Raw genomic sequence first — 19,558 nt, 5'->3', positions numbered from 1 at the left:
CTCCCTCCATAATAAATCTTTGGCTTTCTGCATTTGCCTTTCTCCTCTCTCTCTCCCTCTCTCTTCCTGGTCTCCAACTCTCCTCTGCTCACTCAAATAAATCTCTCCACCCTCCCCTTACACCCGTCCCCCCTCAAAAAAATCTATGCAACACACTCAAACATACATGTGCATTGACCCACTCACGCACACAAACACATAGCGCTCCAGGCAGCAGCCACAAAGGCCTCATATTAATAAATCTGCTCCTTTATTGGTGCTGAGTGTCTCTGGCAGAGAACGAGGGAGGAGAGGGGGAGGAAGGAGGAGGAGCAGGACAGGAGACGCAGAGATCACCAGAGGGGAGGAGGAGGTGACTGACTGACTGTAGCTGTATCATCAGGACATGGCGAGCAGAAGGAGACAGACAGAGACGTAAAGTGCGCCATCAACAAGCACTCGCACACGCAATTTCTATTGATAACCGCACATCAGCCCTGAGATAATGAGGAGCGCCAGAGCCACACAAGTGTGAGGTTTCACTCGAGTATGTGAATATTTGTTAAGATAGAGTCCACCCACACTCAAACGTCCTCCGTCCGGTGGATTATTAAGGACACCTGACACCTGGCTGAACCGCTGGAGCATTCAGAGTGGGCTGTGCTGATCGCCGGGCTCAGGAAACAAACTGCCCGAGGTGGGCTTTCGGTAATGACAGCAGCTAGCTTGGCTTAGTGGTCCAATCTCAGCCATCAGTCAGCTGTGACAGATTGGGGATATGAGCTAAGGAGCCGTTTAGCTGTGGTGCTTGCTGTGGTGTGTGCGCGCTTGTGTGTCTGAGGGGAGGAGGTGGGGGGAGGCTATCAGTGCTGCTAGTGTTGCAGAGGCATCAATACACTCTCGACAGGCCATTTTCCTATGCCTATTCCCAGCCCTGGCTTGTTGCTGGGGCAACTACCGCCATTTTACCTTCCCTGGCTGCACCTCTGGAAGGCTTTTTTTAAAACAGCAATCCATGTTCTGCAGTACGTCCCAAGCAACTGGTCAAACACTCTTAGCTCCTCTATTTTGGGGGGCATTTTTTGGGCATTCTGCTTAAAAATGGGGTCCAAATGAATTTTATAGGAAACCTCCAGTGCACGGGGAGTTTATTTAGCTCTTATTCAAAGGATGAGCAGAAGGTCATAGGTTGAATTTTCCCAGACACACAGACTGTATGAAAAAGATGGCTGTAGCTTCCAGGTATGGTAGCCAATGCAGAAGCACGTTTCTAATGACCAGCAGGGGGCGATTTGTCTGCTTGCAAAAAAAAGTGTGCTGTATTAAAGAATAAAATTCCACAACTCACTTGAGAAAACGCTTAACTGATAACTGATATGTCCGTCGCTATCAAATGAGCTGGAGTGTCACAGTCAGATCTGCCCGCATTCATGAAATGCCTCAGCTCAGTACTCAAAAACATGACTTTCCAAAGCGATGGGTGACGATGTACATCTTTCTTATGCAGTCTATTGTAACCTCCCTCTCTCCCTAACATGCTCTCATAATCAAAGCCACAAACACTTTAACAGACCAGTCCAATAGCTCTTCAACTAGCTTACCTAGCCTGGACTCCGGGGTCTTGCATTGGGTCAGAAACTTCTCATTGACTTATATACAGTACTTAATATCAACCAGTCAATGCCAGGTCTCCTTGGTGGTACATTTGCTAGTCATATATGGTAAGACTCTCAACTGCAGTTCAACACAAGAATAATGAGGGAGGCGGTGTATAAAGTTCATTATTTACAGAACTGAATTATTATAAAGGCAGAAAACAGAACCAGAAACACTGGACTCAGATATTCACTGACAGTCCAAATATTCATCCACTCTCCAAACCACACAACCTGCAGATGATGGAAACACTCTGGACTTAAGTTTAAGCAACAGTACTGACTGCACATGAACTGCTTTGGAAATAATTCAACCTCCATGTTCTTAAGACCAACAACGCCAAGCTGTCCCCTTACCTGTCCATGAGGCTGCATGGTGTTGTAGGGCATGTTCTGGTTCAACACTTTCTGTTTCATCAGTAACATCCTCTTCTGCTCTTCACTCAGGTGAGCTGTCTGTCCTGGGATTGGCCCTTGCGTCTGACCCGGCCCCGGACCCTGGCCACCACCTCCCGCACCGCCCATATAAGGTGGCATCATGGGGTTCTTGACCTGACTGTTCCCTGGCATGGGCGGGGTCATTCTCTGACCTATGTGATCCACCCCGCTGCCACTGAAGTGACTCAGCGGTTTGGTGTTGCTGTAGGACAACATGCCTGCTGTTTGCTGCTGCTGTTGCTGCTGTTTGGACAGGGCGTTCTGGTTTATGCTGTTTGGCTGCTGCTGGCCCATCATGCCCATGTGGTTGTGAGGGAGGTAGTTGTTCATGGGGGCTTTGGGACCGTTGTTGGGGGCCATGCCACCCACTAGAGGGCCCTGTGGTGTATTAAAGGCTTGCGGTGGATACATCATGGGGCTGTTGGGTTTGTCATGGTTAAAGTGAGCGGAGTTATAGGGACTGGTTGGAGCGGCTGCAGGTGACCAGTTAGCTGCTTGCTGCTGCTGCTGCTTCTGCATCATTTTATTACGCTGCTGAGCAAATGCTTTCAGCTGCTCTGCATGGGAAAGCTCAGGCGTTACTGGTCCTACAGACTGACTTCCAGGCGGTATCCCCGCTGCTCCAGGTCCAGTGCCCGCCTGACTGACTCCTGGCCCCGGGTTCATCATGTATCCATTCCCAGGCCTAGAGACTGCTTGTGTCTGAGCTTGGGTTGGAGTCTGAGGGGAGCGAGCCACGCAGTTGTGCAATGGCGAACCTGATGCCATAGCAACGGCTGGAGACTGCTGCAAAGGTTGCTGAGGAGGCGTCCCATTGGCAGTGGTGGCAAACTGAGGGCCTGATGAAGATGGTCGCACCTGAGGAGAAACCAAAAGGACATTAGCTCAGGCTCGCACCTTGCAAGTTTTCTACATAACATATTTTTTAATCAGAATACGAAAAGCAAACTGAAAATGATCATTCGAGACTTTATGGGCCATTGCCACCATAAATTTTATACGGATGGGGTTTGGTACCATTTTGAGTACCAAACATTTTAAATACCAAACAATTTGTGTATAGCCATAATAACTAAGCTAAACTAACAAGCAGTTTACTGCTGAATGCTATTTGGCTTGAAAAGGAAGTCGCCTTTACCTTCCGATGAAGTTAACTTATGATAGTGCATTTGTTCCATTTGTAAGGTTTACTTTGTAACTGTAAGTTTGCCCCAATTACAGCAAGACCAGGAAGCCACAGCTGTGGTTGCTGCATTGCTCATTGCTTGCATGAAATGGCATCAACAGGCCAACAAAGCTTGATTTTCTGGAGTCTTTGAGGTGCTAGGTGTCGCTAGAAAACTGAAAAAATGAAATAGAAGCAGCTGTTTCTCTCTCTGTGCTATTTGGAAACCTCTGTGCTTCTGAATTTAAGCTTCACAGAGACGCTTGTAACAATGAAGACTGCCAACCACCGGATAAACTGCTTGCTGTATTTCATAATAACGCCACAGAGAGTTAATCTATCTTGTGCGACCACCACAGAGCCTACAGAGCATCTAGGCCCAATAACTTTAGCTGGCAAGGCAGTTGTCATTTTACTTAGAAGCTTCTTTCAGCTGCAGCCTTATTCACAACAGGTCGTCACAGAGGATGAATTTTCATATTTTCATATGGCACAGATTTTTATGCCAGATGCCCGTACTGACACAACACTCCCAGGGACCTATGTTTCCTCCCAAGTTTCAAACTAGAGGTCTTCCACATGTTAGGCAAATGTGTTACCAACTTCACTTTAATGCAGTTAGAACAGCTGAGAAATGTCCAGAAAGTTGGACATTTTCTGTGTTGGCCTGCATTCCGGGCTGATTATATTCCGTTGGGCAGTATATATCATTTCTGTACTGAACTGTGCATCAATCTAACCTCAAAGAAGCATAACAGGAATGACTCTCAGGAATCAGGTCTCAAGCTGATGACACAATTTACATCACTTGGATGGATGCGGAGAATACAATCGAGGATTAATGAACTGCAGAAATGCAGCAAATTCCTAAGTAGAAGTTTTGCTTACTTTAGAGATTTTTTTCCTTTATTCATTTTTGTGTTTTGCTAAAAGCTGCTTGTGTAAGACCAAAATGCTTCACAGGTAGCTTATGAAACACATCAATACTCTCATACACTTAGAAACCACTTCAGGTTTGTTTCTTGTTGATCACATAATTAACGGCTTCATTCAGGTATTAGTCGTTTAAAACCAGTTTGGACTTAAATCAATCGGATCAAAAAGTTGAATCAGTGAAGAAATCTTAAAAGAGCAGCGACTGCGCTCTAAGAGCTATAATTTTATCTTCAGAAATAACAGTGAGAGACATATATCATATAAATAAATACAGAAGTCTGATTCACCTGAGGTGGTCATGACTTAGATTATGAGTTTGGGTTAAATACCCCTTCCAGTGGACATCGTGTTGACTTTCTTGATACTGACCTGTGGTGAACCCATGGGAACCTGTGGGCCTCCCTGTGGAGGCTGAGGTGGAGGAGGAGGCAGTGCTGCTGGCGCGGCCCCCCCTCCCGCTGTTGTCGTATTCCCGGCTGCTTCCTGTGGGCCCGGCGTCTGATTGTTTGCCGGCCTGCCAAACTCAGCCTCTTTCTTTTCGTCAAAGTCCTCGTTGAAGAGGTCGTGCATATCGTCCTCTGGCACAGTATTGGCCAGCTCATCGATCAGCTCCTGCCACTCCTGGTCGTTGAGGTTAATGTCAGAGAACAGCTTGTTCTGATTGGACAGAGACTGGGGATCAGACGACTCCATTCCACCCCCGTCATCCAGGGGCTCCTGTTTCAAGTCTTTGAGGAGGCCGAAGCTGTCCTCCAAGTCCAGTGAGCCATTTAGCTTCATGTCTGGAAGGTGGCTGCCACCGTTCTTCCCCAGCTCATCTGATGTCCGGCCTACATGGTTCCCATTGCTGTTTGTAGTGTTGTTACCGGCAGAAGTGTTAGGCCCGCAGTGTAAGGGCTTAATGTCCATTTGGTGATGCAGTGGAGAGATGGGTGGCACATTGTTGTTATTATTGTTATTAGGGAGTCCTGTTAGTGAGTCCATGCCGCTGGAGCCTTCCTTCCGTACCCGTTTGGTGGTCGGCGAGTAGTTGCCTCCATCACAGATCCCATTCTGGTCTCCGTTGAGGGGCGATCGTGCGCTGTCCAGTTTTCTCTTTACAGTCTCCTGGAGCTGAAACAGAAATAAAAGATGGTAAAGAGGCCGAATTACACTTTTGTTATTTACAGTTATCTAGATATACTCACAAACTGTATGTGCAAATAATCCCTGTGAGCCAAAAGTTTTTCTACTCTTGGAACTGTTTGCTATCAGAAAGAGGTGTCCACAACAGAGCCATCTCAAGCACAGACGCTCCAACCTAGTGCTTGTCAAGCCTCCTGCTTCTGAGAGCTAGCCAATTAGAAGAAAGTTGGCTTTAAATGGGAAGAGATACAGTGGCTTATTTCAGTCACTGGATCGACTGAGGGACTGTGCTATGTTGAACTGTGAATCCTGCAAAGGATGCTAATGTGACCCTGGAAATAAGCTCAATACGACCACTTTAAGAAGTTATCTTGTGTGTCTTATCTTCTGTTTGGAAGGATGGTCTCATTTGGATCAATTCACATTCAGAAAGCAACCCCATAATCACCTTATGATTGTGATTATCGCTACAGCATGCTAGCAATACAGCAGAGCTAAGGTAGCTTATTTCAGAGAATGGATGGCTGTACCGCGCCTAGTTTAAGAAACTATGATTTATGCAAAGCCACTCAAAGCAGAACACAAGAAGAAAAACCCCCCAATGAGCGTCCTTTAAAGCTGGAGGCCACCAGAGATGGAACGTGTTAGTAACAGGAACTTTTCTGTGGTCTTCAGGGGGCTAATCATGAACACAACATGAGATACAAATCAATATAACAACAGGCTTCTTCCTCTCCACACACAGAGAACTGTCATGAGAAGGAGGGAAGGAAGTAAGTGTACTGAAGATCAAAATATCACCAAGACAAATCAATTACATGTTAAGCTCGGATTCATTCTCTGAAATTAGGCGTGCAGGCCAGGGATTTTTCTCAGTCCACGTTCCCTATTTCTTCATGGATGCAATAAAAAAAAAAAGAAAGAAAGAAAAAACACAGAAAAAGATGTAAATCCTGTAGGAGGGTTTCAGGGCATGTTTCCCAACACTCGCCTCGGGAGAAATTCTTTTAAATATCAACTTTACACTGTGGATATATTTTAATCTTTATCGTGACGATTAATGGTAGAAACCCACCCGAGAATTAGAGTAATCTTTCTGCACAAAAAATCATGTAAGTGAGACAACAGTTCAGAGCACTTAAAATGACAAAAAAAGGAAAAAAAACAGGAGAGTGCAAAGTGGTGCCCAAAATTACATTAAAGTGCTCGTTCTGAAATGGAACAAGATAATGAACATTCGAACATTCAGTTTACATGAAAAAATTAAAGTTAAGTAAATTATCACAGCGTTGCCGCATTTACTCACACAATTTGTCATGATGACAGTGCTATATACACAGTGGTGGTGATGAGTCTGTAAGCGAAAATTAATGTGGTGTTTGCTCTCTGCAACTGCTCTTTGGTCAAGTGGAAGACAGGGCGAAGATATTATGCTTAGAAATTGATTTCACAACAAGTGTTTTTCCAAATATGTTCAGACGCTACTAAAAGTGAGCAATTTGGAAAAGAGTTAAAGCCTGTATTTAAAAAAAACACCATATCAAATGGCAAAACTGTCAAATTACTTGCTGTAAAAAAATATAAATGCCAATTTTGCGTTGCAACAATGAGTTGGGGAAGCCACAGCAAACTTTTCCAGAAGCAAAGGTGGAGATGGGTTCAACGCTCTGCGAAAGACTGTGGGCAAATAGTTCATGATTTAAGAAGAACGCAAAACAGGAAAGAATACATAATATCAATAAATGATTCAGAGAAATCTCTGCATGTGAGGGACTAGGCTGGAAAACAATACTGAGCTGCCCCGGGCCAAACTGCGATAAAAAGAGACAGGATTTTGTAGTGGAAGTAACTGCAAGGGCTCATGAACACTTCTTAAAACCAGTGTCAGTGAGCATCATTTCACACTGCATCCACAAAAGTTAAAATCGTATAAAGAAAATGATCATATGAACATGATTCAGAAAAGCTTCACTGGGCCAAAGATGGTGAACTGAGGTGAAGCACAAAAGTGAACAATAAAATCTGCATTTCTTTTAAGAAATCATGGCTGGTGTCCGTGAGGAAAGAAGTGACCAGCTTTTATCAGCACACAAAAACCAAAATTCTCTTAGAATAATAGAGAAAACCCTGATAGTCAAGGATGTGATGACATAGTGGAACAAACTGAAAAAGACATTTCCTGTATATGTTTATTTTTTCAGTTTTGTAAGAACACAATATCAGTTAATTCTCTTTTTTATAAAAGTCACATTTTTATTTTGTTTTTGCACAGCTAGTTTTAGTTCGATAAACCTGCTGATCTGCAGAATCTGATCTATCTCAGACACATCAGAGCCCTCTGCCAGTAAAAACATTCATGACAGCTAACCTGAATAAAGTTTTAATCCCAAACAAAGTAACTAAAACAGGAGGAAAGACAAGAGAAGACTAGCAGCCCTCCTGATGAACAATACCAGCATTTGTTTTTCCGAGGAGGTAAAGAAACGTCAAAGGAACATCTGGAGTATTTGGCCCATTATTAACATCGGCCCCACATCTTACTGTAGGAAGCCTCCGCCGCTCCGTGTCTCACAGCATAAGATAACGACGGGGTGCTAACAAACGCTGGCTGGCAGTTAAGGTAATCACTGTCATAGACCTGTGTGGGAGAGGACAGGATGTACGGAGGCATGTGACATAACCCGAGTAATGGCAGGAGACACCCGAGACAAAGAAAGAGGCAGAAAATCTAAAAAAATCCCACCAGTTTGGCCTTTTTTTTTTTATAAAAGCAAAAATGAGCTTTTCAAGTGGATACAGTTAAAAATCGACAGTCTTACGGAGCAGTGGTGACGGGGAAGACTCTGCTGTATAATTGTCAGCAGGGGGGAGTTTTACAGTTAGCTAACAACTGAGTGTGACTGATGATAGAGGGCTTTCAGCTCAGTGCAGCAGTGATACTTTTATCATTGCTTTCCCGAAGATAAAAAAAACTCTGAACGTGGATCTATTTTAGTAGGAATGTATTTTCTACAGCACCCGAGATTGAGTTGTTAAGAAACAACAAAGATGATGGCCACATGTTTAAATCAAAGCTGAATGCATTCACTGCCCATGCGAGATTAAACAAAGAAGCGGGCACAACGCAGACGCAAGTAAACGCTAAGAAATGTGCAAGAATCAAATTGCCATGAAAAAAAAAAAGAGGCAAAGAGAATAACAAGTTAGGTTCCTGTGCAATTTCTGTGCAATTTAATAAACTCTCAATCTCAATTTTACCCCCAACTCCTGTTAATTTCAAACCCTAATGAAGTTGGCAGAAAAATAGCTGATGCTATTAAAATGACGAATGGGAAGCGGGGACCTCATTTATGAAAGGTTCCCAGGGTACAAATTTGATGCTCCCACACGAACCTTAGAAATAGTGCAGGATTCAATCAAAAAGATTATCATTTTTAGTCATGGCTTCACTTTCAATTTCATGTCCAAAGACCGGATGCTATAAATACTTCCATCTTTACAATCGTAAAGGGACAGGTCACCCTCAAATCGAATGTACCTGTTCTTCCTCTGACCTTTGTTCGAGACTGTTTTGGAGATGTCTGCTTCTCTTGAATTTGGAATCAGCTTTGAACTTGAGAAGAGTTCAAATCGAGACCAACCTGCCTCACTTCACATCATCAGCGCTTATTTCTCAAGTTGCTAAATATCATTGACTTTCTGCATTCTCTGGTTGCGAAATCACACCTAATCGCTTCCTGTCTTGATTGTTATTTGTCACCTGATTTGAGAGAACAATTCCTAATAAATACAAATTCTGATGGCGTAGGATTGGAGTTCAGGATGGTGACCTCACCCATGGTTTGTATAGAAAACAGCTGTAATCTTATATTGCATTAATGGTTTTATATAGTGGTTGTTATCAACGTGTAGAAAAGCTGCTTGAACAAAGATGCAAAGACTCACCAACACGCGTGGATGGGAGCCTTTTACAAGTCTTTTATACAGCACGTGCCGCCTGCACATCTACATTTCAAACAGCCTCCTCAGCTCAGAAGCCGCAAAATATTTTGTAAAATCCACACTCTCCACTGTCGCATGTGAAAGAGTCAAACACACACACAGACACACACACGTACACAATGGAAGCACCACCGATACGTGTATGTGTGCAAATGCGCACTTAGCTCTTTGTTATTCAGATGGAACAACAGACAAAATATATTCAGATTGTATTCTGACCCGGAGGTGGACCCATTCAAGCTGGCAGGAAAACACTCACTCACACACACACACACACACACACACACACACACACACACACACACACACACACACACACACACACACACACACACACACGCACACATTCACACTCCAGTAAACCAAGAAAGTAAAAAAAAAAGGATGATGTGTGCTTCATGTTGCAGTGTGTGTGTGTGTGTGTGTGTGCTAGAGGTTCCTCTTCTGCTCTCCACATTGACTGACAGTCAGCATAATTATCTTCATGACATGATAAACAGTATTAGTATTGGCAACCAAAAAAGAAACTACAGTGTATGCATCTGTGTGTGTGTCTGTGTGTGTGTGTGTTGATCTCTTAGCCATTAAAGCAACAACTAAGGAACAAAAAAAAAAGGAAAACACGCGTTTCCACTGTCACGACACGATTTCAGTGTGTGTGTGTGTGTGTGTGGTCCTGCAATCAATGGGTTTAAATAATTCAGGCCTCCTCTGTCTGTGTGTGTTTGTGTGTCTGAGTGTGTGTGTGTTACAGGCTTTCCCTAAATGCCAGTGACTCATGTTGGTAATAACAGACTCGTCTTTCAAAGCCCACCTATAAAAACTCCCATAATTATCCAGGTGGTGTGAACTGTCGCACCCTCCCACACACGCACACACACACGTACAGGTTTTAAATACACACCCACTTAAAAAAAAAAACACACAAAAAAAAACATTTAACCTTCTTAATAGGATCGTGAATCTGGAGAAAGAAACAAAGGAAACAAAAAAAGAGGAGACCAGACCAAAGCACTGTGGTCCTGCCTGCTCGGGGAGTCAGCATGCTGCTGCCCGAGGGAACGTGAAAGGATCGGGTGCTGGTGCAAAATACTTTATGTATTCACTGTAGCAAATTTCTTTTATTTTAGCACAATTAACAACCTAATTAAACCTGTGAATCACACTGAACCTAGCAGCGTTTCTTTCTGACAATCACAGCAATGAAATACCTTTGAAGCCGACGGAATCGAGAGGAATGGAGGAGCGTTTGCATGTGTAAGAGAAAGAATCCAGGCCGCGAGAAGAGAGATGACATCGAGACTCATAGACAAAGATTTTTGAAGTAGTTTAATCAAGCTGGAGTGGTTAGCGAGAGCTAGAGGGAAGAAAAGAGCATTGGAGTTCAAAAAATAAAAAAAATATAAAAGACTAAAGACAGGAGAGGGAAAAAAAAAGGAGGAGAGCGCTGCTTGTTTTGCCTCCTGTATTCTTTGACATAAACACCTGCTGACTGCTCCTCTGCCTGCTCCCACAACAGACAGAGGGAGAACGACAAAAGCGAGGAGAGACAAAGGTGAAAGAGAGAGACACGCACGCTCGCGAGGAGGAAGAAGGGATTTATTTGTCAGGCAGATGGTCTTTCTCCTTTGAGCGGAGGAGCTACCAGAACATGAAGATGAAGAAGAGGAGAAAGAGGAGGAGAAAGGGTGAAGCAGAGAAAGAGGTGTGGAGGGGGGGGGGGGGCTAGATAGGTGGCTTGATGGAAAGGCATAGCGCTCCAAATGACAGCGGGGAGCAAACGATGAGAGGGTGATCAGAGAAGGAGAGGGAGGCAGAGAAGAGAGACAGAGATGGAGCCACTAAGGTGCTGTTGTTATAGCAACCTGCTGCTCTGGTGCTTTGTGCGCAGCGTCCTCCGTCTTCTTCGTCTTCCTCCTTTTTCCTTCTCCTCCTCTCGCTCACTTACTCACTCTCCGACACCCTGCCTTCTCTCCCTCCCTCTCCTCCTCTCTCTCTTCCCTCCTTCCTTTCTTTGGCTCGCTCTTCTGGAAACTTAAGCATTGCATCAAATTCGAGTCCCAGCATTAAAGGAACGACTCCGCGTCGAGACAGTTCGGGGTATTTATTTCAAATTACAAACTATATGTGAAGGTAGCTAGCTTCATGTTTCTTAATCTAAGGGGGAAAAAAACGTGAAATCATTTGTCTCTAAAATGAGACTCATTTATTGCTACTACGACAACATCACTGAAGATACACCTAACCAAAAGACATATAACAGTGGCATCTTCTGTGAAAAATAACTGCAACACATTTCATCAATGCCACGAAGCTGTTCATCACACCTTCCTTTGCAAGTCAGTTCTTCCTCCACTCCCGCTTTTCTTACCTGTCCCTGCACACGAGAGACGGACGTACTCCCCGTGACGTCACCCACTGGTTTGTAAACTTCAACTTGACCATTTTGGCCATCTTAGTTCTGGAAACTAAGCGTGTGATAACAATCCGCAAATAGTGCTCATAGGCGTGCTCGGTTTTACAGGTGACTTACAAAAGCTGCACTGATTTCTAAACACAGGCACAGTCAGTTTATTTCAATGTCAAAATTAATTAAGACATGTTTTCAGGGTTAAACATCATTAAATAGCAGTAAATGGCATGTTGCAAACGTTAGTAGATCAGTAAATTTGTAAATAGTGACAGTAGTGCTTTTTTAAAGCCAAAACCCAGTCCACACTGGCACTACTTATCTGAATCTGGCTCAGAAATAGCTAAGACTTGCTGGATATTTCACTATAAATCTGGCCACACATAAGAAAATGAAGACCCTGCGGTATAAGAGTTGAAAAAGCAACTGAGACCAAAAACCCATCAGGAAAATGTTTAATAAGGTCATAAATCAAGTGTGCAGCAGCGTCATTTTCTCATAGACTTCTATACAACCGGACTTCTTTTGGCAACCACACGGGTCGCCCCCTGCTGGCCATTAGAAAGAATGCAGGTTTAAAGCATTGTAATGGGAATAACATGTAACCACATGCCAGTTGAGATTCCGCTCTGGTAGGCTGAATGGGTCTCAATGAGGTGTATAGAAACAGACTCCTTTTTTTGTCATGTGTTTATCCAGCACTTTATTTATTTATGCCCAGCCAGAACATTTTGGGCAGTAAGAGACCAGTGCTAACTACCGAAAATCTGGTTCTCACTTTCCCCCCCAGGATGCTGGTTGTGGTATTGAAGGTTAGGCAAGAGGAAGGACTTTGATTCAACTCTGGTTGCAAATGACATGGCAGGCCACATTTAAGAGATTTTTTTTGGCTTCTGAGGCGCTTTACAGTCCAACTCCCAGAGACACAAACACACCAAGCTGCACACTGATTTAACACTTGGCTGGTTAGACAGAAAATAAAAGAATAACCTTTATTTTTGCTAGCACTTAGATTATTGTATAGTAAAAATTACAGTATTTGAGCAACTCAAAGCTACCTCTAGCACACCTAATGATTTTCTTGTCAGTATCTCTGATCCATGAACTCAGCAGCCGAGTCCACAGCACAAAGGAACCAGCAGAGCTTTATTTTTTTTTTTGAACTGACGCTAAAACCACAGCGGTGAAGATTTAGCGAGCCCGTCCAAAAAGCGAGTACACCTGCACACCTGTCTATGAGGAGAGACGAAGGCTCTGTAAAGTGAGGCTGCAGAGAGGAATTACACCCTGTGGATCGAGTGTGTTCAAGTAGTTACATTTCTGCACCCACTGAAACAAACAGACGCATGAGTATCAGCCATAATTTAAATTTCACTTGTTTTCCCTGGTGCGGGCCTGTGTGTGCCACGCTTTGAGTGTGTTTGTGAGAGTGTGGTTGTTCCTGGTCTGGCCCACTAGACTGTGAAATGAGTCAATTAAATCAAACAGGTCTTTAATAAGGAAATGTGTTTGTGTGCGTGTGTGTGTGTGGTGTGGTAATAATGGGCGGATGGCTAAAGGCTTGTAACCACCAAATTTCAAACCATCACCTGTCTAACAGGCTGTTATACGGCGGTTTTCAAACATTCTGCGGCCGACAAAAATCAAGGGTCAGTGCAAAAATTTCAAAGTAGATCTGCATTCACTCCTGCTTGGAACAGTCTTTATTACATGTGTCCTTAATTCCTCTTTTGATAATATTCTCCGATGGCGCCACCTCATATAAAACGTACTTTACTGTCAGCCTTGCTTTCGTCTACCTATCAGACTTTTTAAGCACTTTAAAAAATAAACTATAATAAGGTTCACTGTAAACTCTGCCATGTAAAGCTAGCACATCAGAAACCTGTATGGGGTGAGTAGTCACGTCCAAAGAATAGCTGAACAGTTCCAAGTGAACACTGATCAGGGTTTTAATTTGAAATGACCATTTTAGAGATTCAGTGCTCTTTTGAAGTTCCAAGGTACTCTTCAGCTGATTTGGCACCATGTTTGTCAGCTTCTCCTGATAAACTGATGACAGCTTCCCTGTTGTTTTGTGCTTTGATTGCAGTTTCAAGTTTTAGTGTTTCTGGCTTTTAGACGAGCTGAATAGTGTGATATTTCTTTCTCCCATTTAATTGACAAGATAATAAGTCACCAGTAAAATCTCAGTTTTGTTGTATAAATTTGACTCTGTAAATGCTAACTGGGTGCCTACCACAGACAAAATAAAAGAGCTTCTAGATCTGAACCGCAAAGCCAGTGCAAAAGTGCCTTGAACCTGCATTCTATTTAACGGCCAGCAGGGGGCGACTCCTGTGGTTCTCCTACTGTAGATGTTTCCATAGCATCTACGGCTAAACATAGACACTATGAAAGACGGATGTAGATTCTTTGTCTGAAATGTAATACCAAAACCAGAATGAGTGAAATCTGCACTTATTTTCATAACCAGCAGGGGGCGACTGCTCGAGTTACAAAAAAATAAGGTTGAAAACATAAAAGTCCCAAAAAACCCTCTGCTCCACTGTGACCTCAGTGAGCAGTTTAAAACTTTATTGGCTCAGTTGTTAGTTTTAAGACAGTAAATAAAATAATTTATAAATGAAAGGAGGATTATCCAGGAATGGGCACTGGCTAATAACTTTTCACTCAAAGGGTCTTGATGCATCCTCAATCATCCAGGTAAGTAAATCTGCAAAAGTTGATTCTGTTCATCTGGACGTAGCGTTTTCTCCCATTGAAAATGCTACGTCCAGATGAACAGAATCAACTTTTGGAGTTTTCACTCAAAGGTCGTCTGTGAAGGTTCTCAGTCATCCAGGTCATGGCAATCTAAGGAGCTACTTAGTTCACTCACAAGTCAATGAGCATGCGGTTCATCCAACCCCCTCTTCACATCCAACATCATTGTAGACTTTATAGCCCAACTGTCCTAACCAGTGGGTAAAGTCACTATCTATATCCCAGTTTTATGCCTATTCTGTTGAAATAGTGGATTTTATTCACGTGTTTTTGTGCGGTTCTATATTGCAATGATAATGTAAGGTAAACACATCTGGAGCAACACAGACTGTTCTCTATGTTCTCTTCGCATAATATTTACTGCATGTAAATATTATGTGGAAAAAACTTATTTAAATGTATTTGTTGGTATTACTTCACCACGAACATTGTCAAGGAGACACAAAGGCGTACAGAGAGAAAAACATTTGTTACCGCACTTGTTTGTGAGATGTATGTTAAGTTTTTCACACAAGCTGCAGCACGGCTACACTTCTATTGATCCTCATATCCTCTATAGAAAAGTGACAGGTGACTTCAGTGGTTTCCTGGCTGGCTCTTTTTAAAAGAAACCGGGAGCAGCTGCCGAGGAGAAGTTAGTGTTTGCTGTGATATCTCACAATCCCCCTCTTTGCATTTTCTATATGTGACCAGAGGCAAAGTGAAAAGAGGGTCTGGTTTTGGCTCGCTGCAAGACTGAGAGGTTGACACTCCACATACAGATGGAGGGATTTTAGACGTGGAGTTAACTTTTATGATACGCAGTCTTCCTGTTGAATTTCAGTGAAAACAACTGGAGCGTGTGAAAACAGGCAGGAGTACGTGACAGTATGTCCTTCCAGTCAATGACACTGGTTCAAGCACACGTCAGCAAGCATCCATCCTGCTGGACTGTCCTTGAGCAAGACACCGAAAGCCTTCAGGACAGCTTTAACATGAATGTTCCTGACATACGGGGGCTTTGCTTGGCTGGAAACACCTGTCGATAATAAGAGACTTGAGCTTGGTTCTGGACCAGAAGGAAACTTTGGTCCTTAGATGAGCAGTGTAAGGGTTTGGTTTCAAACTGCGACCACTCTCATGCTGACATGCAAAACGTGTACATGGACCGGAAATGTATGGAACAAACCACCGACTTTGATTTCTTCTCACATTCAGGGGAAAAGTCAAGTTGTGTGTGTGAAACACTGGCCTGTACAGTTCTCACCTTCTAATCCTTTACACTCGTTTTATATGTGAATCTTTTTAGACACACGGTCGTTGGCTTTTTACAGACCAGATCCCAAAAATCGGAGCATTAAATGGACAAAAACAAAGCGTCTGTGTGAGTGAAGGACAGAAAACTCCAAGTGACAAGAGGAAGGTACAAACAAAAGAAACATTTGGCTGCCGTCCCAGAAAAGGGTGTATGTGTGAGAAAGCGCCTGCCAGTCTGCCTCCTGTACACGGGGGACCTCTACACCCCTGATTTCAATACACTCACACACACACACACACACACACACACACACACACACACACACACACACACACACACACACACACACACACACACACACTTCTAATCCTCTAAACACCTTTTTTTTCTTTTTACTATTTTTTTTTTAAATCAACCCACTTTTTCCACCCCTAGATTCAATATTCTGCACACGTTCACAGATGTAATTCCTCTTTTTCAGCTAGAAAAAAATAACAAGATTATGTGCAACGACGTCAGTCTAGCCTTTGCTGTTTCGTGCAGAAACTCAAAAGTCTTTGAACTGAAGAAAAACTTGCCTTTGGAAGTTGTACATTTAAAAAGGATCAACCAAAACTTTAAAACCACTTAGTTCCTGTTGCTGGACAAGCATGCTACTGCCTCAGGGATGGTTACAGGAGCACTACCTAGGGCTGGGCTAACTATAATTTTGGCTTCTGCTAACTACATAAAACTAACTCGTGTGTTATTCAGCTTGAGCCAAGATCACTAAAAAGGAACCTTTAAACAACGAGAGTCTGAGGAAGTAAAACTCGGAAGGTTTCCAGAGATGAACCTGTGGAAGAATGACTAACAGTTCCCTCAGGAACCCTCAGAATTTACAAAATGGACTTATTTTATTCAGTGTGACCTGAAATGTGTGACTGAGCCTATAAAATCATCAGGAAAGTGTTTACAGACTTCAGGGAAGAAGGCCTTTTTCCCATAGACTTCTATAGGACCGCAAACCACAGCTATCGCCCCCTTGTGGCCATTAAAAAGAATTTAAATTTAAGGCTCTTTCGCGTTGTCTTCACCCTACAGAAGAGGAAGCTACATCCACTCAAATGTATCCAACTCAAACGTGCCACGTTTCAGGACAAACTCTCACATCTTAAATAAGGATCACAACAATAAGAGCACTCGCCAAAAACACAACTGTGGTGTAGCTTATAGCAGGTGTTTGTCACTGAGCATGTTGCATGTTGTGTTAGTGCGCAGTAAGAAACAAGAGAGTGTGTGTGCACATGTGTCATCAGCACTTTCAAACCTGCTGACCTGACATAAAAACCTAGAGGCCAGAGAAACCCATCACTTTTTCCTTCCCCATCTTCCCTCCTCCACCTCCAACCCCACTGACTCAATAACAGAGACCCTGATATGTGTGAGTGTGAGAGAGCAGTGACAGGAGGGGGGGCGGGGGGGTAAAAATACAAATGAGGAAGGCTAAGGAGTCACGTGTGCTAACAAACACTTTTACAAACCATTAGCATTGAACGCACAACTAATTATCTTCCGAGTCAAGGACTGTGTGCATCGCTACAAGTGTGTGTCTGTGTGTGTGTGTGTGTGTGTGTTTACATTTTCAAGATAAAGTAAGTAAAAAGGGGGCAAAGAGTGAGAGCAGAGAAGCAACACTGAGAGAGAGAGAGAGAGAGAGAGAGAAAATGAGGGGACAAGAGAGGGGAAACTGTGTGTGTGTGTGTGTGTGTGTGTGTGTGTGTGTGTGTGTGTGTGTGTGTGTGTGTGTGTGTGTGGTTCCTGGCTGAGCTGCTCCTCTCTATTTATAGAGCTGCGGCTCCTTCCTGTTTCTGGAGCTGTACCATCGCGCCAGGAGGGGGTGGGGGCCGAGAGAGAGACCCAGAGAGACACAGAGAGCGAGGGAGAGAGAGAGAGAGAGGGAACAGGAGAGGTGAGGAGAGAGAGGAAGTGTGGGTGTGTGGGAGGGGACACTGGTCGTGTTTGAGTCTTTAGTAAATCAACAGATCCACCCCCTCTCTCTCGCTCTCTGTCCCCCTCCCTTCTTCCTCCCCTCTCCTCTCTTACTCAACAACATGGGTCCAACCAGCAGCGACGAACAACAGAGGAGGAACAGGAGAAAGAAACAGACAAAATACACAGAGCATAACGGCATAATTAGGGAGATATTTTTGCATGTGATGATGAAATTATTGTTGTGCAGCTCAGTGGGACACTGACGATTATAAAAAAAACCAAAAAACAAAACTGTTGAGATGATTGCTCACATGAAATTACAGTTTATAGTTTATAAGCACCAACTGTTGAACAATTACCTTTATAAATATCATCTTTAATTCTCATCCTACCGGCCGGGGTCCACGCAGACCCCAGAGGTACAGTTTTTACCGTATCTCACAGGTGGGTTTTCTTACTTTTCCTAATGACGTTACATCATCGTTTTCCATTTCTGTTTGGATTATTGCTTTTTAAAAACTCATGTCAAGAGCACCAAATTCAGCATATGCAGTTTTAATTTTAAAAAAAAACTATTATACTTTCCAGCCTCGTTATCTGGATGTTGGAGACGTCACCAGCCGTCTATCTGAGACGGCTGTGTGCTCTGCTCATGAAGCACATGAAAAGTAGAGGTGGTCCTGCTACACTGTGAGTCCTAATCCGACGAGCAACGACCCTCCTGAGAATGACCCCCCACCTGCTGATGTGACCGCGCTCCGCTACGCTGGAAAATCGACTTGAAAAAGGCGTTTGCTCCTGAAACACAGACAGGAAGCTAGAAACTGTTTGCTCCTCCTGTCACACACCAGCATGCCCTGAGCCTAGCATGAGGCAAATATGCTCTAACTGCCTGCAGTGTGTATTTAACTTTAGATGGTTTTTAGTTCTGCTACTGCCGTAGCAGGACTCGGGTTCACACTGACGGCACAACGTCAGAGTTGTTCACGGTGAGGGTGGTCTCTGCCAGCGCAGGTTTCAGGATATCATCTCAGCATTTTTGCAGATGATGTAATTCTCTTCCCTTTATCAGACATTGACCTCCAGCTTGCACTGGATTGGTTGTCAACTGCGTGTGAAGCAGAAGATCGACGATCGTAAAGTCTGTGATCATCCAGAGAAGCGCAGAGTGACCACTGCAGGTCAGGGATGAGCTGCTGCCCCAAGTCAAGCAGCTTTTATGTCGGGGTCTTGTTCTTAGTCGAGCGGGACACTGAGAAGGATGGTACTTGTCTGCTGTGGCGAGGAGAGAGCTGCACGTACATTACAGGTTGATCTACGTTCCAACCCTGGCCTGTGCTCACGAGCTCTGGGTAGAGACTGAAAGAATAAGACTGCGGATATACTACAGCACCAGATTTTGATCAGAGTTTGGCAAATTAGCTAAATTTAAAGCTAGTAAATTCCTAGATAGATGAATGTTGATGACAACACTGACTCAAGCTTTATTTATACTTCTGCACTGAGTTCATGTCAAGCCTGTGATGGGGGCTCGGTTGGCACGACGTAGCTACATTTCTACAGAGATGGTGGGTTTCAGAAGGGTTTGCTATTATGTACCTACAGCGTAGATTTAACACAGAAACGACAGGCTGACTTTACCAAGACCAGATATTAGGTGTGTGGTGACATTTGGGACACATCTGGCTGTAACCCATGCTGATCAGCTCATGACTTTTGGGCCATGTTTGGCCCAGGACAGCGCAGGGATTAGACATGAAACACGAGGAGAGTGTGAGGGCAGTGACACACAGAAAGTGGTCTGAATGTAGGATCATGCTGTGGAGACTCTAGTATATGGGCTGCCAGCTCAAGGAGGTATAGTGGCAACA

At 43.7% G+C, this 19,558-nt stretch overlaps 1 protein-coding gene across 1 annotated transcript in view; it reads right to left on the bottom strand.

Annotated features, from left to right (window-relative positions):
• The window catches only part of maml3 (mastermind-like transcriptional coactivator 3), a 133,839-nt gene that overhangs the window by 67,577 nt on the left and 46,704 nt on the right, over positions 1–19,558 (bottom strand). The window contains exons 2-3 of the mRNA XM_004538815.5: positions 4,543–5,286; positions 1,992–2,930 (exon numbers count right to left, since the gene is read on the bottom strand). Coding sequence (XP_004538872.1) covers positions 1,992–2,930; positions 4,543–5,286 — 1,683 coding nt within the window. The remainder of the gene's footprint in view (positions 1–1,991; positions 2,931–4,542; positions 5,287–19,558) is intronic.

The sequence above is a fragment of the Maylandia zebra genome, linkage group LG6 (genome assembly GCF_041146795.1).
Source record: "Maylandia zebra isolate NMK-2024a linkage group LG6, Mzebra_GT3a, whole genome shotgun sequence".
Taxonomy (NCBI): Eukaryota; Metazoa; Chordata; class Actinopteri; order Cichliformes; family Cichlidae; genus Maylandia; species Maylandia zebra.
The sequence above is the reverse complement of the archived record's forward strand: the minus strand, read 5'-3'. Positions and strand labels throughout refer to the sequence as shown.